The sequence below is a fragment of the Hibiscus syriacus genome, unplaced genomic scaffold (assembly GCF_006381635.1).
Source record: "Hibiscus syriacus cultivar Baekdansim isolate YM2019G1 unplaced genomic scaffold, ASM638163v2 tig00113726_pilon, whole genome shotgun sequence".
In the NCBI taxonomy this organism is placed as follows: Eukaryota; Viridiplantae; Streptophyta; class Magnoliopsida; order Malvales; family Malvaceae; genus Hibiscus; species Hibiscus syriacus.
The window spans coordinates 3854846-3878579 of record NW_024063472.1 but is presented as its reverse complement, the minus strand read 5'-3'; the positions used below and the strand labels follow the sequence as shown (position 1 = coordinate 3878579).

At 31.1% G+C, this 23734-nt stretch overlaps 2 protein-coding genes across 5 annotated transcripts; one reads left to right on the top strand and one right to left on the bottom strand.

Annotated features, from left to right (window-relative positions):
* Positions 1–7439: 7439 nt before the first annotated feature.
* On the top strand, positions 7440–12552 carry LOC120187876 (probable galacturonosyltransferase 15). Of its 3 annotated transcripts, none has more exons than XM_039191477.1 (6): positions 7440–7848; positions 8199–8242; positions 10437–10595; positions 11027–11608; positions 11699–12001; positions 12089–12549. In XM_039191477.1, exons 1-6 carry the CDS (start codon positions 7599–7601, stop codon positions 12377–12379), a joined length of 1629 nt encoding a protein of 542 aa, XP_039047408.1. In that variant the 5' UTR covers positions 7440–7598; the 3' UTR covers positions 12380–12549. The 3 variants fall into 3 exon arrangements, with proteins under 3 accessions (XP_039047408.1, XP_039047409.1, XP_039047410.1); XM_039191478.1 differs by having other exon boundaries at positions 12102–12337; XM_039191479.1 differs by lacking the exons at positions 7440–7848; positions 8199–8242 and adding an exon at positions 9635–9682 and having other exon boundaries at positions 12089–12552.
* A 3333-nt stretch (positions 12553–15885) lies between these two features.
* LOC120187877 (agamous-like MADS-box protein MADS1) lies at positions 15886–21867 on the bottom strand. 2 transcript variants are annotated; one of them, XM_039191481.1, is made up of 9 exons: positions 21835–21867; positions 21497–21734; positions 17169–17250; positions 17021–17082; positions 16841–16940; positions 16715–16756; positions 16595–16636; positions 16320–16493; positions 15886–16169 (listed from the first exon to the last, which is right to left on the bottom strand). In XM_039191481.1, exons 2-8 carry the CDS (start codon positions 21721–21723, stop codon positions 16353–16355), a joined length of 696 nt encoding a protein of 231 aa, XP_039047412.1. In that variant the 5' UTR covers positions 21724–21734; positions 21835–21867; the 3' UTR covers positions 15886–16169; positions 16320–16352. The 2 variants fall into 2 exon arrangements, with proteins under 2 accessions (XP_039047412.1, XP_039047411.1); XM_039191480.1 differs by having other exon boundaries at positions 16715–16940.
* Between the last annotated feature and the right edge of the window lie 1867 nt (positions 21868–23734).

The following is a 23734-nucleotide window of genomic DNA, read 5'->3' as shown; positions in this document are numbered from 1 at the left end:
CCTTGTAATATCTCCAGTTTTTGTGAAGACAAGTTTTTCTCCCTAAAGTTGTGATTAAAAGAATCGAGCAACTTTATTCTCGGTTCTTCTGGCAGAGAAGTGATAAGTCAGCGAGAGGTACGAGGGTGTTCTGTGATCATATTTTCTCTCTTAAATATGAGGGGGATGGGTTTGAAGAGGCTTGATTGTTGGTCCAAGGCTTGTTAGATTATGCTTATTAGAAACATCGTAGCTAACCACGGTTCTTTGTGAGTTGTTTAGATGCATTAATACATTTTGAGAGGGATTGATTTTTGGATTCTTGAATGTAACTATGATTTTAGTTTGATTATGAAGAGGCTCTTGAAGTTGAGGACTGAAGCTGCGAGGGTTTTCTCTATAGTTGATAATGGGACTGTTTTCACTGCTAGATGGATATGAGAGGAGGTTCAAAGTAAAAAGGGATAGAGTGATTTGGCAAAAAATGGTTTAGTTCCCCTTGCACATTCCGAAGCACGTTACCATTGGATGGATGACTATTCTTGATAAGCTACCTACATTCAATCGTTTGTGGAGGATAGGATTGACGGTAGTTAATGTTTGTCATTTTCGTAATTTGGATCCTAAATCTAAGGACAATAATATTTTGGGTGTTCCTATGTAAGGGAATTTGTTCTAGTGTGTTGAGATGGTGTAATATCTCTAGATCGGTTTATGAGTGGTTTGAGGAGTTAGCTTGAGTTATTGTTGTTAGACAACATGGTTAATTCGAGATAAAAATAATAATAATATTATTATTATTATATAATCGAACGAAGCAAAATAAATCAAACTTAAAGTAGAGGCAAGAAATTGGTTTACTCATATTTAGACACTGAATCAAATGAGTAGAGTATGATAAACAAAAGAAATATTTTTTTAGACCTGTATGAACAGTTTCCTTAAGACATATTCGTCCTCTCCTCGGTGTTTTGAGTAACGTTGGACGTCGGTCTCCCAGGATACAACAAACGATCACAACAGTAAGCACAACCGTAGTGATCAGTCGAACACAATCTTGTCTTCCTCTATCACCGGAAAGAACGAATTTGGAAGGAATTTTCTAAGTGTTTTTTCTATTCCAAAATTCTAAACTTGTGTAACTTGTAACTTTTTGCTCATTGTGCCTAAACTAGCTTATATATAGGGAGAGGAAATTGATTGAAAGGTTAAGACCTTTCGATGAAATGACTTAATCTTTCAATTAAATGACTTCTCCTTTTGATGAAAAGTGCTTAATAAGTATGATTGCATGGATGCAATTTTAAACCAAAAATTAAGTTCATTCATCAAGTGACATGACTTATTATTAATTAGTTATAAATAGCATCAATTCATTTAATAATTTTTTCAACTCCCTCACATGAATGAACTTGATGATTCAAACACTGACTCAATATGGTGATAGATTCTACGTTCGATATTTGCATAGGATAGCTAGGTGTCCCCCTTTGAACCTTCCCTTGTGAAAATATGTTTACCTTACAGGCTGTCTAGTAGACATGATGTCCTTGAACTGTTCTGTTGTTAGTGTAAGCGATGACATACCTCACACAGATATCTCACTGACAAGAATTTGGTTCTCATGGTTATGTCCATATAGCCGTAGACATCTCCTGGTTCTACAAGATTTTAGAGAACTATACCCCAATAGTCTCTTTGAAGCGGCTCCACTTCACTCTCACATAGGTGACTTATGTTGTTCGGCTCACCGAAACACATAGTGGTCATTAAAAGCATTGCTTAACCTTTTCCACATTTTAGTCACTATTTTCATCATATGAATGGACTTGGGGATAAGAACCCCCACAGTGACCTCACAAGGTCTATGCAAGTAGGTTGTCCCTATTGAACTTAGATCTTGGGATCTCCAGCCAACTAAGTTGGGTTTTCGTTCACATAGCGCCTTTAATATTAATGGGCTTTAGTCATATTCCTTTCGATGTTTATCAACTTGATATCGATTCAACTCAATGTTTAGCGGAGCATATCCACAATGCTATCTTTTGATCTTACAAAATCAATATAGATAACTCTAGTTGAGTTCAATTGTTTAATAATATTATGTCAACGACGTATGTGTCTCGACTTACCATTATACTTGTACAAGGCACCCCCACGCTTTGATGTAGTTGTAGGAAAGTTTTCCAAATTTCCATAACTCATATGTTGTCTCGCCTATTTTCTTGTAAGTTACCTTATTTAAATGTAATTTGCTGACAACTCAGAACATGACCAAATGTCATTCATAATTCTTTAGCAATCTTATGGATACTATACTCTTCATATTGTGTATCTGACAATCCATTCGAGATGTAATTCCGACATAGAAACTTAGAATGATTTCAAGCTTTAATGACAACAATGTCTATCTCATCCTCTCTATGAATAGGAGGATAATCCTATATTTGATCATATCCAGCATGATTAAATATAACATCTTATGTCGCTATATCTTGAAATTCTATCCATGAATTTCACATGCTTCTCGTTGTGGCTCACAACCACTGACATCGTTGAATTTTATTCAAAGTCGGAATAAGAATCAACATTTCAAATCACGAGTTAGGTGAATCAGTGGGGTTACCATTGTTTCGTGTAAAACACGTAATCAGAATTTGTAAATATTCCAATAATAAATTGAAAGTTAATTCAATTTGTTTTACCATTTGTTTCTATTGAACAACAAAATTTAATTAGAAATTAAAATTCTAAAACAAAATTTGTAACAATGCTGTTACCTCCAAACGATTTTTGTTATCAATAGTAAATCAAATAAATTTTGTTGAACAACAGGATTAAAATCCTAAAACAGAGTTATAGGCCATATTTTTGTTCATCGACATATCATAATTTCGTTTCGGCACCTTATTTATCGCAACGAATTTTAGTCAAAACTAAAATCCAACAATTGAATAATTTCTATTAAACGATGAGAATTTTGTAAAATTAAAATCCCGAAACAGAAATTCATAATCAACAATCTTTTTGTTGAATCCGTTAAAGGTCAAGATTTAGTAAAACTAAAATCTGAAACAAATCAACTTCTGTTGGACAATGGGATTAAAACCCGAAACATAATCAATTTCTATTGAACGATGAGAATTTAATAAATTAATTCTCGAAACAGAACTAACTTCTGTTGATCAGTGGGAATTTAATAAAACCTTAAACAATAGTATAATCTCAATGTATAAATATTATAAAAGAAATATTGAATTGTTACACATACATTTTCGATTTCTTGATCGAAATTCCAATATTGCCAACTTTTCACACTTGAAACAACGTAATCCTTATCCAATTTCTGGAATTGCATATCGGACATTTTGTCATATGTTCTACTACCTCCTTTTCATTCTCAATTTCTCCACTAGATATAGACAAATCAAAATAAACGTGCGGTGCATGGCTTATAGGCAATTCAAAACAAAAGTTCCTTACTGCACAAAAGTTAGTGTGAATGTATCTCTAAAAAGTCTCAATCTTAGTTTCTTGCGTTCAAAGTTTCAAGGAAGTGATGGTAAATATTAATCAATAAAGAAAGAAGCAGTACATGCGTACCAATTTAAAGGCCACTACCCAATTTCCTAAATTATACCAGTTGAACGTACCAATTTTTGTATGCGACAGAGAAACCAAATTGCATTGATCTCCATTGTTTGGATTAATATGAACCCTAGACCCCATTCATAACAGTCTTTGTCGGGCCTCCCTCAGAGGTGGGTAATCCACGCTTTTTTCTTTTGTTTGTATTTGTAATTCGTCTTCACTATCAAATAGAAAAAAAAAACACACACACACACACCGCAAAAGGACCTCTGATTTATTAGCGAGAGTCGAGAATTAAAATCCTTCTGATAGAAAGAAAGTGATGATGATTTCCATGATTATTGCTTTCAACCAAGATATTGTTCTCCTCGATGTGGTTCTTTTCTCGCGAGTTATATTATGCTTTCATACCTGGACTTCGCATATTAGCACCACATTTGATTGATTTCTTAAGTTGCTCTGCGTTCAATAAGCATGGAATTGACCAGAAAGACGTTTGGCTTTGTACGCAATAACCCCAAACATAAAGGGATTATAACTATATATATGTGTATATATCCATATGGATTCACATTCCAAACATGCAGACTCGATCACTAAGAAAAATCAATTCATTTTCCCACTGGTCGATTGTCGCATGGCTTAGATTAACTCAAAAATATTTCGTACGGATTAAAATCGTAAAATAAAATATGAAATATGTCTTAAGATTGTTTGACAATATGGTTAATCCGAGATGATAATAATAATAATAATAATAATATATAATCGAACGAAGTAAAATAAATAAAACTTAAAGTAGAGGCAAGAAATTGATTTACTCATATTTAGACACTGAATTAGATGAGTAGAGTATGATAAACCGAAGAAGGATTTTTGTTGAGGCCTGTATGAACATTTTCCTTAAGACAGATTTGTCATCTCATCGGTGCTTTGAGTAACGTTGGACGTCGGTCTCCCAGGATACAAGAACAAACTATCACAACAGTAAGCATAACCATAGTGATCAGTCGAACACAATCTTACCTTTCTCTATCACCGGAAAGAATGAATTTGGAATGAATTTTCTAAATGTTTTTCCTATTCCAAAGTTCTAAACTAGCCTTTCTCTATCACCGGAAAGAACGAATTTGGAATGAATTTTCTAAATGTTTTTCCTATTCCAAAGTTCTAAACTAGCCTTTCTCTATCACCGGAAAGAACGAATTTGGAATGAATTTTCTAAATGTTTTTCCTATTCCAAAGTTCTAATCTAGCCTATATATAGGGAGAGAAAATTGATTGAAAGGTTAAGACCTTTCGATGAAAGGACTTAATCTTTCAATTAAAGGACTTATCCTTTTGATGTAAAGTGCATAATATTTTCATAAAAGGATTTAATCTTTTCATGAAGAGAATTATTGAATAAGTATGATTGTTTGGATGCAACTTTAAACCAAAAATTAAGTCCATTCATCGAGTGACATGACTTGTTATTAATTAGCTATAAATAGCATCAATTCATCCAATACTTTTTCCAACAATTGTTTGTCTTAAGGGGAAGTCTCTATTGGTGGTGATTATGAAGCTGGCTTGGAGTGGTTTTGTGTACAACATCTGGTTGGAAAGGAATTCTTCTTGTTTTCAGGGAAAGAGTTGTTCTAGTGAGGATCTTCTGTCCTATATAAAATCTATTGTTCGTATACGGTTACTATGTAAGAAGTTAGATAGGGTTGACAGTGTAAATAATAGACGTTACATAGCTTGGGGGCTGAACTAACTCTCGGTTTAGGGATTTCCTTGTTCTTTGTAGTATACTTTGTTTTCTTGGATAATAAAAAGCAACTTATCCAGAAATTAAATTTTTAACTCAAATTAATGAATATTACTTAGGTCAGCCTTGTTGGGAATTTGGGCCTCCGATAATTTCTAAAAATTCTACTCAACAACATTGCCCCAAAGCCTCATGAAGTAAAATGGAAACCCTACGATTAAAACTAACAACTCAATCAAATGCTTGCACTATGTAAGGTCTGGGCCACTATCACTCGCCCGCTTTCTTGCCTTCTTTAGTGATCATATCGGCCACATCTTTTAAAATACATTTCTCATTCCCCCTCATCATTTTTAGGGTAAATTTTATCTTTTATCATTGAATTTTATGAGTTGTATCATTTATGCCATTAAAATTTTAAGAAAAAAACACTAAAAATTGGTTTACATTGATTTTGCAACAACAAAAAAAACTATATCGAAGAATAATTTGAAGAAATCTTGTCATATCCTGTTCAAACACTTATTAGAAGATTTTTTTCTTGTAATTAGATAAAACTGAATCTATTTTTTTAAGATTTGTGTAGATGTGAGCACATCTTAACTATAAATATAAATAGATTTACATCTGGTAATATCTAAACCAGAAGTAATACCCGATGTAGATGGCAAAAACCAGATATTAATTACTGCAAAATCAACACAGATGGAACCAAGAATCGGAATAATGGAGAAGCAATGTGCAGTGTGGTCGCTAGAGATTATAATGGAAACTGGCTTTGGGGATTTGGCAGGAAAATATGAATATGTACTATATTGGAAGCAGAACTGTGGGGTATACATGAAGGCTTAAAAATAGCTTGGATGAAAGGAGAAAAAAATGCGATTTTGGAATCAGACAATAAGGAAGCTGTCAACCTTATCAAAAGCAGATCGATTGAACACATGCAATTAACAATTCTTCAACACATAGAGAATTTGTTAAGGAGAAATTGGGTAGTGGATCTTTAGAACATACCAAGGGAGGCCAACCGCGTTGCTAACTTTGTCGCCAAGCAGATGTAGAAGCACCAGGAAAATACAATTTTCTGCAAAATTACCCAAAGGAAGCTGAGGAGTTGCTATTAGCTAATAAAACAGGCAACTAAGCGGCTCATTCACCTGTATTCAATAAAAAAATTAGACTGAGTTCATTCATTACGGGGAATTCAATTGTAAAAAGAGACTCTTGAGCTCTCTTAATTAATAAACTTTTTTATCATTATTTACAATATATTTTTTATTAGTGGTAAAGAAATTATTGTTATTTCTTAAGGTTTCGGATTTGAGTATTAAAAATATTAGGGGTATGTGTGTTCAATGTCAAATGATTGAGAATTATATTTAAATAGATATTACCTTATATTTATCTTAAATTAATAAAAATAATTAATCAAGAGCTTAATCGTTTAGGTATTGAATTAACTCCTCGGGATCGAGGACCCCCCATTTTGCGCGTTTCTTTTACAATTAATTTTTCAGCTAACGCACATGTTATTATGGGTAAAAAATAAATTAAAATAATTAAAATTAAGAAAACATCTTATAATTATATGATGATATGTCATAATCTAATTGGTTAAATTTAATTAAATCAATAAGATATGTAAATATTGAAAATTAAATGTGTAACTATATAAATGATTTTTACAATATATCAATATTTTTGTTAAATGTTAACTATAAGTGGATTAAAAAATTAAATAATTAGGTGTATAAAAAATATAATTAATAATTAATAATGAAGATAAAAGTGGATAATAATTAAGTGGTTATAAGTATAATTTACCCTAAAATGCAGGATGCACGGAAAGATATGTGGGATCGCCCTCATAATAACACATTCTTCATGAGCATTTGCAGGAGGGGGACAGCAGGCTTCACCACGTACCTGATTCTCTTTCTGTCGGTGAGAATAGTTAAAAAGTGAATGGCAGATCGGTAATTGTATGTAAAATCAAGCCCTCTTTATGAAAGACACTCCAACAGAATAGTCACATTCGCATTTCACACTATCGCTGCTCGGTGTACTACTAGTACTAGTATTTATAATTGCACTTTTAACCAAAATAATCCATTCGATTCTTTTTCTGATTCCTAATCAAATTTTATCTTTTTCTAATTTCTGTTTTTTAAATGATTAATTGAAAAAAAATAGCAATTCCTTCTCAAAGGTTTCATTGCTAGCGTTGAGAAATGATCGAGTGGATCTCGTTTGTATTAAATGGAAACGGAAAATGATGAAGTTGTACATATCAACAGCAGGGATAAAGAGGGTTACGATATCCAACTCGATTGAAGGAAGTGGGAGTAAAGGAGGAGCTACGGTGGCAGCAACCAGTGCTGCGACCGCGCGTGGACGGCTATCAAGCCGACCGCTGTTGCCGATTCTCTTGGTATTGGGGATTGTTTTGCCTTTCCTTTTCGTTAGAGTTGCCTTCTTGGCTCTTGAATCCGCTTCTTCGTCTTCTTGTTCTTCTCCCGTCGGTAATTTCATATTTGCTCCATCCAATTCGTTTCAACTGAATCTTACTATTTTTTTTTTTAGAAATTCATGCTTTAATGGTGTTGTTTGTACCTTCGATTCGCGTCTCTCGACCAGTCGATTGTACTGTATATTTTGTTTTGGCTGAAATAGAATGAAAACAAATAATTGTTATTGTTGGGAGAATTATTCTTTGAGCTGCTCACAGATATACAAATTCTCTCTTAGCCTTTTAAGCTATTATTTTCTAGTTGCATAAAGGTTAGTTTAAAGTTAAAATTGTTTAATATTATTTGTGTTTCATTGATTTTATTTAAAAAAAATCAATTATTGACTTGAATGGGATTTGCAGAATGTAAAGGATGGAGGCTTTTTAGCAGGGGTTACGTATCTCAGGTTAGTAGACTAAACTTCCTATTTTTATTTATTTTGTTTGGATTTATTTATTTTTAAATTTTCTCATAAAAGAATAATATAAAGGGTGAATTATGAGTTTAGTACCTAAAATATCAGTTTTGATGAATTTTAGTACTGGAACTTTCAATTTTTTTAAAATCATACCTAAAGTTTAGTTTTTGTTTCATTTTAGTATCATCGTTCAAACTTTAACCTTCAATTTTAAAAAGATTGAAAGTTTAGGTATTAAAATGGATCAAAATTAATAATTTTAAGTACTAAACGTGTTAAGTTTTAAACTATAGGTACTAAAATAAAATGAAAATTAAACGATAAGTATGATTTTGAAAATAATTAAAAGTTTAGGTACTAGACTAATCAAAATCGATAATTTAAATACTAAAAGTCTAATTTACCCTAATAGAAACAAGCAAGGAAAAAGGACGTAATCCGATTGACTCGTGCTAGGGGGTAGTATGGGGGAATTGAGCGGCCTCTTTGTTTTCTAGCATTTGTATCATTGTCGAGGATAGGATATAGGATAATTACACTACACTTTGATTTTAAATCTAAGATCATATAATATGATCGTAGATTTGATATACGAAGGGATTTTTTTGGTAAACAGCTTTAAACTCTTTCAGTTAATCTTTAATTATTTATTTAAATATTAAAGTTTAATTCATAATCTTTTTATATTTTTTTAACTTTAAATTATACATGATTTTTTTTTAATTTTGCTTTTGGAACCATTTAGAATAATGAAACCATGTTAGGCGTTAAGTGACAAAAATAAAAGTAAAATTCAGATGCCATATGACACGAGTCGGTTAGTACAAATTGTGCTGAGGTGCTAAATGAAAATATGAGTGTAATCTAAGGGCCAAAAAGAGATAAAATGAAGTTTAGAGTGTAAATGGGAAATATATATATATATATATATATTAGAGGTTAATTTATGAATTAAACAAATAATAAATAAAAATTTATAACAAAAGTTTAAAATTGTTTGTTAAAAAAATCTATCATTGAATCATATAATCTTATAATTTTATACTATATATAATAGAGAATACCATGGTTTGATATATTTTTATGGCTTATATCATAAATAAATACTTAAATTATATATTTTTTCATTTAAGTACTTAAAATATATCATCTTTTTTATTTAGGTATCTAAAATATTTTTTAATCAATGCTAGATGTCAACTTATAAGAACCTAAAAGGAAAAGAATGATGTACTCCTTGCATTTAAATAAAAAAAGATAAAAAAGTTCAATACTTATTTTGATAAAAAATAAATATTTGACTAAAAATAATAATATACTTTAAATACTTATTTGTAATATAAAACTATTTTTATTTTTATTTGCAGGCCTTATTAACTTTGTTGGGTTGTAGTATCTAAAAGCTTACCAGTGTACCTCACCGTCAAGGTTAGGAAGAAACCCGAATCAAAGTCAATTCTAACTACTAGAATTTAGTTTGTTTATATATAATCAAATTAAATTGTTTGTATCAAGACTTGAATGGCTTGAAAATTGAAGGCGTGTACTTAGTACTTATACTAGAAAATTAGGATGGGAAATATATTTCAAAAGTGATTGGAAAAGTTTTCAACTTGCAAAGTTATACATTTATGAAAATTTTCTGTTTAACATTACGTTTAAAAAGTATTTTTAGGTTTAAAAGTACTTTTGTAGTCATACAGAACAGTACTAAATACATTTTTTAACAAAAAATGCATTTGATTACATTTTCATTATGTTATCAATGAAAACTAGTCAAATGGTAGATCTTTTGCTTGGTTTGGAAGAAGTCAAAAGTATTCCCGGCAGCAGCAGCAGCTCATATTGTTTATGTAAAAGCATGCTATCATCTTTAGTCATCATGTACGTCAACACGGCTTGGTGAAATCAATGATTTGAAAGGCCTGTAGTCTTTGTAGAACGAAGGGCGCATAATACATGTTTGACGTAGATAATTATGATAAAATATAAATAAATACAAGTAAAGGCTATGAAGCGTGGACATTCATGCAAGGGTGTCTATTATCATGCCGGTTTCTTGATTTTTCTAAGCTGTGTCATGTTGTACTGTAGTTGGTGTTCTTATTTTGTACTTCCTAGCTTGTAAATGATCATATCTGATGTAGTTTGTGATTGTCATTGCCATGCATGTACCATAAAGAAACTCAGAGAAGAACTGGCAAGGGCACTAATGGAAGTGAAAGATAACATTGTTGAGGGGACAACAGACGGTTCACTTGAAACATTCAATGACCTTGTGAAGGAGATGACGTCAAAGCAGCAAGATATAAAGGCTTTTGCTTTCAAGACTAAGGCCATGGTATTTTACTCTTGCTCATTTTGTTCTCGTCTTTATGTACGTGGATATCCATTTCTGCTCTTTCAGTCATTAGTATCAGTTTTTGTAATTTACTTCATTCATAATGAGATAACTTACTCTTTTCTGAACAGTGCCAGACAAATGTTTTTACAGAATTTTTATTGTATTGTATTGTTTTGTTCTTTTTCATTTTTAGTTGATGTGAATCAAAGCTAGGCTTAATTAATTTAGAATTTGTAAGAATTAAGACAACTGAAATATCCTTTGATACTACCAACATGTTTATTATCATGATTTATGAAGGGTGATATTAAGAAATTCTGTGTATAAATAATGTATTTTGTTATTTGTTCAGTATGTAACTTTCAATATATGTAAACATTTCAACATTCCTTTAAAAATTTGAAGTACTTCCATTTTTTTATTCCCAGCTTTTAAATATGGAGCAGAAGGTCCAGTCAGCAAAGAAGCGTGAGTTAATGTACTGGTATTTAGCTTCAAGGGGTGTCCCAAAGAGCCTACATTGCCTCTGCCTGAAATTGGCAGAAGAGTATGCTGTAAATGCAATGGCCCGCTCTCGTTTACCTCCACCCGAACATGTTTCTCGCCTTGCCGACACATCCTTTCACCATATTGTGCTTCTGACTGACAATGTCTTGGCTGCCTCTGTTGTGATATCCTCTACGGTTGAGAAAGCTTCAAACCCTGAAAAATTGGTGTTTCACATTGTCACAGACAAGAAAACTTACACCCCAATGCATGCCTGGTTTGCGATGTATTCGCCAAAGTCAGCTGTAGTTGAAGTTAAGGGATTACATCAATATGATTGGTCTCGGAAGGTGAACGTTGGGGTTAAGCAGATGTTGGAAATACATCAATTGATTTGCAGTCATTACTACAATAATCTGAAAGAAGAAGACTTTGAACATGGGGGAGAGCATCGAAAAGTTTTCGAGGCTTTTAACCCCGGCTGCCTGTCCCTTATGGATCATCTTCGGATTTATATCCCTGAAGTAATTACTTTAAAATTCTGCATTGAATTTTCTGTCAAGTGATTTGTTCTAAACCTTAAAATTCGGTTGCCATTGATTTGTTCTCAACAGCTGTTTCCGGAACTCGACAAGATAGTATTTTTGGATGATGATGTTGTAGTACAGCATGACATTTCATCTTTGTGGACATTGGATCTCAATGGAAAAGCCATTGGTGCTGTTGTCGATTCATGGTGTGGGGACAACTGCTGTCCAGGGAGGAAATACAAGGACTACTTGAATTTTTCGCACCCGATGATTTCATCAATCCTCGACCAAGATCGTTGTGCATGGCTCTCCGGTATGAATGTCTTTGACCTTGAAGCTTGGAGGAGGACCAACATCACATCTTCTTATCATAAATGGTTGAAGCTTGTAAGTAAACTGTATTCTGCTGGTTAGATTAATGTTGTTTTCCTGTCTATTTAATTGCTCGAACCCGATATCATCCGTTTCATACAGAGCCTCAATTCAGGGTTCACTCTATGGCAACCGGGAGTGCTTCCGCCAAATTTACTTGCTTTCGAGGGACATGTGCATCCTATTGATCCTTTATGGCAAGTGGCCGGATTAGGCTATCGTTCATCATCTGCTCAAGGACATATATTGGAGGCTGCTGCTGTTTTACATTTCACTGGCCCTGCCAAGCCATGGCTCGAGATCGGCTCTCCGGAACTACGAAGCCTATGGAGCAGACATGTAAATTTATCAAACAGCTTTATTAGGAAATGTAAGGTTTTGCATTGGGGTTAGCGGACAAAGCTCCGACTTTTACACATTTCATGAAAAACGGCAATAACGCAATAAGGAAGCAAGCAGAGGGAAGAAGGTTTAGCCTTCAGCCTCTGCATATAGTAGGAAATTGGTAACTGTCATATCCATAATAGAAAATAGATGAAGGCACCTCATGATGTAAGATATAGTACATATCTTCAAGCCTCGACATATATGCTTAATTAGTTAATGATTATATGATTAAATAACGATATGTGGATGGAACCAATCTTGTTGTATTTTGATTGAAGAGATGGATGATATGAATAAGTGATGCATGCATCACACCATGCACTTCAAAATAAGATGGATTAACATTTTTACTTGTCCGATTACTGTCTTCGGACTAAACTATTCACAGACAAATTTCAAACTGTAGTTCAAGCATTTATTAGCAAGGGTTTACACGCGACATGGAGATTGAAGATTTTAAGGAAGGGAACCCATCAATCCTTTCTCCTAAATCTACATGGACAATCACAACTCATCGATGGTCAAAATAGTAGCAAACTTGCAATAACTTTTTAAATGAGATCCAGGTGTTATTTAGTCAACATATCTTCTAGAGATACCATTGTCTGTCTCTTAATTTTTCAACAGTATTTGAATCGCATCAATCATATGTCGGGAACTCAAGATAGTCTATTTTAATGAAGACAATGCATGCAAACAATTTTATACGAGATTAAAACGAGATTTTAAAAATATTACAAATTATAAATATTTTTATTGATTATATGTAATATAATGTGATATAGGATACTTTACTATATTTTAGGATTATATTCAATTAAAAAATCCTTAGTTTCTTATTAATTTATTCATTAGTTACCTAAGACTTTTAAACTTTTCACTTATATAAAGGAGGTTGCATTCAACTTTAAAATAAGATTACTTTAGATTAATAACACAACGATGAGAATATTTTTGCAAGTGTTGATTGTCTTGTACCTTTGAAGCATTCTTCATCATTAAGCTTTTCAAATTTTTCATGAGGGAGATCTTTACACTCCGGTTTACCTTTTCATTGCGATTAGGAGGGTTGGTTAGAGCAATTATCGAGTTTGGCTAGTCAATTGTGGCTAGGAGAGCCTGTAGGACGACTATCTATTACCATCATCAAACATCATTAAATTATCCACCATCACCATAAAACCCTAATTTAACTAAGTGTTCCTATCTTTGATTGAGTTTAGATCTCTAGGCTTGATCAACTTCAAGTAACATTCATCGCTCCACTGTCATCTCTTATCGATTAGTATCAGGTTTGAATCGATTCTTGGAGAAAAGCAAGCAATCTTACTTGTTATTGCATGCATAAACTGTCAAGGTACCCCAATGGAACTAGTTCACAATGATTGGCCGATTTTAAGTTCTTTTTGCATTTTTTTTATTTTTATCTCAATTCATTCTCATTAGTTTGTTATTTTACATCAAAAAGAAAAAAAGACAAAAGACAAAAAAAAAGGAAAAAGGAAAAACCTAAAAAATAAAAAAATGCAAATGGAGGAATTTGGATTGATGTTTTACAAGTAAACTCTTCATCCCAAGAGTAGTCTTCACACAAACATTCAGGTCAATTGGACATCAAAAACCCCTTCAAAAGTACTATTTAAATTTGATCGATAGATTTAGGGTGACCAATGGCGTTGACAGGATTGAAATTAGAGTTTTTTGAAATTTTAGATTTTTTTATAATTTCAAAAAAAATTGGATTTTTTTATAAAAATAATAATTTTAAGTATTCTTTTTAAAAAAAATAAAAACTTTTGATGTTTCATATGGCTGACACATGTCAAATAATGGTTAAATTTAAATATGGTTACAGTCCAAGTACCTAAAAGTGTAACAGAAAAAATATTAGACACTTATTTTTAACGAAAATTTATTTAGATATCAAAAGTTAATTTTGAGTATAATTTAGACACCTATTTTAATATTAAGTTAAATAATATGATAAAGTCATTAATGTTAAAAGATAGTTGCATAACAATAATGTTAACATCGGCTAGCTACTGATCATAAGATAATAAAAAGATATAGACATTTATTACACCGTGGCATAAATTATTATCTTAGAGGTAATTTTTTTTGAATTAGCGTAATCTCGAAAGGAGATGTTATCCCTGAGATTAATATGGTCTTTAAACTTTATAATCTGAAATAAGGAAGTGAAACTTGATTGTGTTGCCTTCTTCGACAAGAAATTTTCGAGTTAAAATAATTTAACCATCAATTTTTGTGTGTACTAATGGGTAGAGAAATTATCCATTTTATAGCAAAGAGATAAAATTATCAAATGACAACTACCTATTCCAACCACTCTCAATATAGATAATCCACTCCCCAAGCTAGATACCCAATATTAACATTAGTTACAATTGATATACAAATAACATTGCAAAGGGATTTCAAAGAGTATTGTTACATGTAAATATGATCCCTTGTGATTCTAAACAACATAAAAACCTTCTTACCCGGTTGAAGAGCCTCCAAGGTTCATTCTAAGGGACAGGCCTCCATTATAATTGTTTAAAGGATCTAACACTCCACATTAAATATTATACAAGAATTATTAATTATTATTATTTTAAAAATATTTTTAAATATTTATGGGAAGTTTAAAACTTTACTAAATAATATCGAATATATATATAACAAAACCATTTTATGTAAATAAAATTTTAAAAATCAAAACTCAAGATCAATATAAATATATCAAGAACCATATTGAACTAAAAATTGACTTATCATAAATAATTTGTAATTTTTTTAAAAACATATGGTTAAATATCAAATTTGTACAAAATTTTTATATTATGTTTGATTTTAGAGATGTATCCAAAATTTTATATTAGAGTTGCAAATTTGTAAAAAAACTATATTAAAAATCTAAGAATACAAATTAAAAAAAATTAGAAATATAAAATTAAATTATCAATAAATAATATAAAATTTTCAATCCCAAAACCCTCTATCTATCCGGTGCATCCAGTTCATGTAGAATGGCAGCTCTAAAGTTGTAAATCAAGTTGTTTTTTATCGAAGGTTTATTGTTTTTTCATCATATCTAAATTACTATGCATTTAAAAAAAAATCTTTATATTTTATAACCCATTAAATTTAAAATTATTAAATATATAAATACATCCAAACCCAATCTCTTCGAAATACAAAAATAATACTATCCTTAATTGAATAAAAATTCAAGCTAGAAAATATTAATGTCTTTCAAGTAACGTAAATACAATCAAGTTCTACATTGATATAGAGGACGTTTACGAGAAGCAAGAAAGCAATTCATGTTGAAATGTGTGGTGTAGGCAGCGTTTAGGGTTACTGAGATATAACAAAAGTAAACTCCAATCGGAAATAATTCACCTTTTAAGTAAACAAAACATTCAATTTTGTATCATTATAATAAAATTATAAAATATAAATAAGATTTAACTAAGGTTTAGAACATGATAACATCGCAGCAGAAGTGGATGTAGCTACTGAGTTGAAGAAATATTTCCAAACAAGGGATGAAAAATCAAGCGTGTTCTATATGTACCAAGAGTTTTAATTAACTTACAAGCATATAACACAAAAATAAACAGTTAAAAGGAGTCCAGTATTGAATCCTATGCTCCTCACATTCATCGCCAACACCTAGTTTCAACTCTTTATAAACTGTATATACTTGCATGGTTTATAGATATATATATATGCTTCACCAGAGATAAAGTTGTTGAACCATTACAGACTGCTGCTGCTTGCATGTCAGCTGCACCAAAATCAGAGAAACAAATATGCATCACAATGTCAGCAATATTTTAATGGTTAGATGGCAATTGAAATAGCCTTTTCCAACTTAATTTATATATATGAAATTGCATGTAATAATTAGAATTGAGATACATGCATGTTTTGTAACCTTGAATTTGTGGATGGAAGGGGAGAAGGTAGGTTATACAAGTTGAAGAGCAGTTTGGTCTTGGTTGGAGTAATCATTACTGGGTTCCACCAGGTTTAATGGCAGAAAGTTGCGATTGTAGGAGTCTTGCATCAGCTGGCTTGATTGTTCCTGTTCCCTTTCATTTTCAGCTATCTGCATCCATACATAGGTATGATATCAAACATCTATGATGATGATGATGAGCATCTAACACCTCCGTCTATAATTGAAACTACACAGACAGGGACGCTTACCTTTGCTCTCAGGTACATGTTATCATTCTGCAGTTCAACTTCCTACAAAACATATCTGTGAAGTTGGAAATTCTGGGGGTTTGAATATATAAAGATATAAAAGACGGGACGAAAAGTTACCCTCTTTTGCATGAACCCAATTTCTGCAAACAGTAATTCATTCTGGTAGAGTTGAAGAATGTAGTGAGTGTTGGATAAAATAAACAAAGATATTATTAATGAGGAAAAGGTGAAGTAAAAAAGAACCTTTTTGGATCTGATTCTACAAATGCCTTTCTCCAGTCTGCCTTCCAGGTTCTTGAGTTCCTTAAAGGTCAAAGAGCTAAGAGCCTCTCCAAGGATATGCCTTGAAAAACACATCCATCATTTATATGTATATGTATATGTATATGTACATCTATCGAAGAAGAAGAAGAAGAGGGTTACCTGTTCATGTTCTGAACATCACGAATTTGTCGTCGGAGTTTGGTGGCTTCTTGCTGGTAGAACTGAGAGTTCATTTGGATTTTATTTTGTGTAGGTGAAGATGATTAATATACTAGTAATTGGTATATAAGATGGATATGGGACTTGCCTGAATGTTGGCTTCAGCAACGGAACCTGGGTTTGTGGAATCTGAACATGCTTTCTTGTATCTTTCAATCGTTGCTCTCACACTGCAAACATTAATAAACACAATGCAATCTTTACAACTTCACATTCTCAATTTATGTAAACATGGAATAAGAGTAGCAGCATAACGCAATTTCAAAATGCACGGTTACATGTTACTTTTTTATCACGTGATCAAAGATAAATAAAACTAATTTTAACCGTCTAAAAAATCTTTCTACTTTCTTTTCCTAATTTTCCCCTTAAACTGTGGTAAATTATCTAAAAGTAAGAAATATTAATTAAAAAAACTATCTTATTATGAAAAAAGGTAAATAATGTCTAGATTTTATTTACATTTCCTTTCTTTTTCCTCTCTGATCTCAATCCAATGCAAATAAAGGGTTAATTTAACTATTTTCTGTATATACATCTATACTTACCTTAAAATATGTCCTCTAGTTTATTATCATGCTTTGTTTAAAAAGATTGAGAGACAAATAGGAAATGTAATTCTAAAATTAAGGGGACATTTTTCGCTATGGCTCAAATCTAAAGTATGATCAATGGCAATTTTAAGTCTATAATATATAGATTAACCTATTGAATCTCAATGGTTAAAGAAATTCGATGGTTAAAAAATGTTCCTTTCATTTGATATTATAAATTTGAACAATTATCTTACAATGTGTACTATTAAATACATGGTAATCATCATATAATATTAAAAAAGGTATACAATATATATATATAATGGGCATTGAGATTATTTTTAATCTATTTGTGTAATTATGTTGTGTTATTATTATTTATTATATTTATAATGTTATATTATATTTTGCAATATTAAAATTTATTAATATATATTTAAATTTAATAATTTGTTATATGTACATTTGATGTATTCATCTACGTGTAGTGTTCAATTTTTTTATATGTTTTGTGTGGTAGATTATGTTGATGTGATCGCAAACTTATTTGGACGAGTGTTGGTACAAGTAGTTGGGATTAAAGAATTTTAATTTGTAAGGCTATTTTCGAATCCTACTATTGTCACTCTTGGTGAACAATCTGTAAATTCTTATGTAAATCTCAATTAAGTCTTAGGTATGTCTTGACCCTGACTGGAGTAGCCTCCCTTGACCTAAACTTTTATGAATAAAAAATCATAAACTAATTTGTTTTTATAAGTTCATGATCAAATTATAAATCTTCATTTATATCTTATTTTAGATAACTTATTATAATAATTTAATTTGTTGATAAATTTTAAATTTAATCTTACTCTATTTAAATAAGAGGAGAATGATACTCCAAAAAAAGGAAGGAGAATGCTCTCGATGAGTCTAGAACCTATGTACACAGAAGAATATTTTACAGTTGACTCCCACCAAAAAGACTATTGAGATATAATTTTATGGAGATTATGTATTTAACTTATTAAACATTATCTGCTTTGATTTTAAAAAATCTCATGATCTTATCTCATAATAATCATTCTGTGAGACTGAAATGAATGTGAGATTTCATGTTGAAAGAGGTCAATTTCTAAAATTTTAAGAAGGCATAAACTTATCGATATAAAATAAAAAGAAAATATCTACAATACACAATAATTCGAGATTTTAAGGGATCCCGCCTACTACTCCCTTCGGTCTATCTCTATAAGTATAGCATGAACGAGTTTAAATCACTGTATAATAGCATAGTTCTTCCTCAAAGTTTTTTTTATATGGGATTAGGGTTTTATTCTAAAATAATATAAATATAAATAGTTCAAGTAAGCCAAAATTCTTCTTGTTTGTTCAATTATGATCATTATTATTGTAACATCTTATAGTTTGTAGGTACAAACACACTTAAACATTCACAAACTTGTAATATAGACCATAAAACGAATAAAAAAACAAATCTAATTATAAAAATACATTAACACTTGATTATCTAATGCTTCCATAGTGTTTCACTTAACCCTCTCCACCACTACTTTTTTTAATCAATTTGTTAACTTAAAATTGTAAAGCATGTATTATATACTAAATATTATGAAATTTATACTTTTTGTATAATATTTTCTTTTGATTAATCTAGGGTGATTACAATTGGTATTACCTGTTCCGAAGAATCCTAACTATTTGACAATGAGAGCTCAAATAGCTTCCCATCGCTAATGTTCAAATTTTAGATCTCTAGAAATAACAATCATTCATTCTATCACGAAGATTGTTTGGCTCGTGCTAATTTTTATATAATATTAAATTTAAAACTAATAACATAATTGGGTGAAAGGTCATGTAATGAGTATGAAAGTGACCAACATCTATGTTAATAATGTTAACATTTTAAAATGCATTAATAAACTTTAAAACTATATGGGGATATGGGTAAAGATGATTTATTTAATATTTAAAAAAAAAGCTGATAAAATAGTAGCCAAATGGCAAAGCATACTGTGCAGAACAAAGCAAAGTAAAGCACCAACAGCTTGTTTACAGTAGAGAAACAAGACAGGCAGCTGTTTCCTTAATTTTGTCGAGCTTGATTGGTTGTCTCTGTCACTCTGGCACAAGATCCCTCCGATATGATTGGCTTAGATCCCTTTTACTTTTACTTTTGATGTTATGTTTTAGTATGAAAAATCTGAGCTTATTACATTCCACGACATGTAAAGACCAGAAATCCTTGACATGCCCATAGATTTAACCTAGTTGATGGACAGCCAATAAACTTTTAAGAATTTTAAATTATTATATATTTAAATATTTGAGTCTCTTCTAGAATTTTACAAGTTAATATCTTTTAAAATTTTATAAAATTTTTAACCGTTTAATATTTTTATGTAACTTTGGTACTGAATTAAACATAAAATATGGCTTGTTTCTAAAGGGAAATGCTCACGTGAAATAGCCTTAATATAAGGTTAAAATAAGACACTAAAATAATAACAAAACCGGTAAAAAATGACCGAAAATATTATTAGGCCTTAAAAATGACCGATTTTATTATTATTAGGGTTTTAATCGAAATTTTTAAAAAATAATCGAAAACATTATTAGGCGTTAAATAATGATCGAAAATATTACTAAACGCTAAAAAATAACCAAAAATATTAAAAATAAGATTTTAAGTAAAAAATTAATATTATCAATAATTTTTATCGATTTTATTATTTAAACAATAACAAAATTAATAAGACTTATTTTAATCTAATATGAAGGCGTAGAACTGCTGGTTTCTAAAAGTATGAAAACTATGCAATATTTAGAGAGTGAAAATTTAAGCAGTTGCAGAATGCAGAGAGAATCCTATTGGTCCGTACCCATTGTTTCTCTCCATCACTTCCATCTTTTCATTGTTCTAATGCCAGGTCTAGCTGTTAGAATTTTCTCCTTTCTTACACTACATATATTATAAAAAAAAAAGAACAAGTTTTTCTTATTTTATCATTAATTGTCAATATGATAACCTACATAAATCAATACCAAAAAAAAAAAAAAAAACTGAGATGAAATGAAAGCAAAGAAATATGAGTTCAAGAAACTGGAAAATTGATTTAAGAATATTTATTTTCAAAGATTGAGATTCAAAACTTAATGAAGGAAAGAGGGGGGGAGGGGGAAGCTTGTCTGACATGACCAAAGATTCTTATTAGAAACACAACTAAACCTTAAGCCAACCCTAGCCTTGAGCACCCAAACCAAAACATGGGTTCCTTTCAAATTTTCCAAAGGAATTTGATTTAGATACCCATCTAAGTTTTTAAAAACTCTAAACTCTTCGAATTTGATTTGACCCCTTCCTTTACCTTAAACAAAGAGGCCAACTTTAGATTTATACTATTTGAGGGAAAACCCTAATTTAAATCTTATCTTGAATGACTTGATTTTTTTTTTCATTTTTCACACATCCATTAGACTGTTTACCTTAAACTCCATCATGTAATTGAAGTGTAAAATAAAAAAAAAACTTAGTTTTTAAAGTAGTTTTATAATCCCAGAATCCAAGAGAGATGGAGGAGTGGGCTAATGAAGCTTGACAAAGGTGATGTTTTCATCAGACTTTTTCTGCAAGGTGATGAGAGAGAGAGAGAGAGAGAGAAGAGTAAGAATCAAGGAAAGAGAACCCTCTTTTACATATCATTACAACCCTAGTTTATTTGCTATTTCATATTAATCAAAAGGTTTAGAGAAGAAATTCCTCAGTTTTCAGAACAAAACGGTCATAAAAATGGTACCTTTAATGGACTAGATTGAAACAAAAAGATCAACAAACAAAGAAGAAAGAAAGAAAGAAAGGGGGTTGAAGGGAAACCTGTTGTTAGCATATTCATAGAGACGGCCACGGCTGGAGAAGACGATGAGAGCCACCTCAGCATCACAAAGCACAGACAATTCGTAGGCCTTTTTGAGCAGTCCATTGCGGCGTTTACAGAAGGTTACTTGTCGATTAGTGGTGTTCTCGATCCGCTTAATCTCGATTTTGCCCCTTCCCATCTTCTTCTGGGAAGAGCTTTCGGGTTCTAGAATCGGGAACTCCATGGCTGAACAACCTGAAAGGAAAAAAAAATTACAACCAAACCCCAAAATTTTCCATTAAATTTGTACAAACAAGCTTTGATGAATCATGTTGAACAACGTAAGGAATCAAACCTGAGAAGGAATTGAACTTTGAATTCCAACTCTTCTTTTGATGAATTAATTAGTTTTTTGCAAAGCAACAACAGTTTAAGTTTGAAGAAGAAAAAAAAAGGAGCAAGTTTTCTGCTTTAGCAGATAGGCATTTATAGACACAAAATTGACCCTTTAACAGTCACCCAACACAAGATTTTACTAATTTTTTTAGTTTAGTTTAGTAAAAATCTATATTTTCAGTGAAAAAAAAAGAGAGGGTGCTAAAGAAGGATGGTTGATGTACACTATGAGATTCCATTAACCGTCCATTTTCATCTTGTAAGGGGAAAAAAGACAGGTGATGAATAATAATGATAAAGGGTATTTTGGAAATTGACAACCCCATTGTCTTCAATGAGAGACCCTATGGAATAATAATAATAATAATAATAATAATAATAATAATAATAATAATAATAATAATAATAATAATAATAATAAATCAAAAGAGAAAAAATTCCATGGCCTTTGGTTCTTCTAGTTTTGATTTTGCTGACCCTTGAAAACCCTATTGATGAAACAGGGTTTGGACATCTCTCTTACATTATTTGAACATTTATCTGCTTGCTGAGGATGACGTAACTGAAGGCCATGTGAACACCTGCTCTTCTATTCTTTGGCCATTCATTTATGGTAAATAAAAGATGACCTGATTTTATTATTTTCCTTTTCACCTGTTTGGTTGATGGGAAAATTTGTACGAGTGAGAATATGGGTTCCTCCACTCTCACCACTCCAACTTGCTAATCTATTCACTGTCCTGTCGAAATGATTCCCGCAGCTTTTTCGGGGATCGATTCAACTTAATTTTGAGAATATGTTGGGTTTTAAAATAAATACATAAATAAACAAATTTGGAGTCGTCATCGACCATTAAGTTAGGTAGGTCGAATACCTAAAAATACCTTTTAAAATAATTTTAAAAAATAATTTTAAAAGATAAAAAAATTGATCTACGCTTGACCAGAAATTCATTTTAAAAAAGAGTTCGGGAGTCGGTTACGCGTGGGGAAGGATTAGCACCCCCACAACGCCCAAAATTGGTACCTAAACAATTATTTGTCATATAAATATTGAAAATGGCAAATTCGAATAACATTTAAATTATGATATTTTTTAGAAAAATAAAAAGAGATATTATTTTGTACGAATAATCCTCGAAAATACATTCATAGTTAGTTAAGGAAGTATTTTTATGGATTCCTCTTACAAGATAGTAGTACCCAAATTTTGGATAAATAAATAAAAATAAATTTATTTAAAATATAAAAATATTATTTTATTCGAGCAATTCTTAGAAAAACACTCAATGTTAGCAAAATGTAACACCGATTCCCATATACCCTTCCGTACATGAGATATGGATGTCACCTTAAAGTTTTTTTAAACATAATATATTAATATAATACAAAATATTGATGTCAACATGTCAAACATTCTGATTGTTTGAAATTAAAGATATTTAAGTATTATGATTACATGCCAATAAAACTTCCAAAATATATATTAGATTGTCTGGTGTTACGGATTTGTCCACCTTAGTTGATGATCACCACAGCTACAAAAGCACTCCTTACTCAACTAATCTTGTCTTTGTCCTACGCGTGAGAAACCACACACGATAAACATTTACTTAGTGAGATAATATAGCAATAACATTAAAGAATACATAAGTATCTCATAGTTATTTCACTTCAGAAGAATTTATACCATCCATAGGAATGTGTTAAATTATTCCTATTATATTCAAACATTGGTTGTATTATCTTTAATATAATCTTTAGTATGTCCAACATACTTATCTTTAGCTCATTTAAGTCACTTATATCTATTATCACATATTTACACATTCAATTATGCTTTTTAATATAAAGGACAA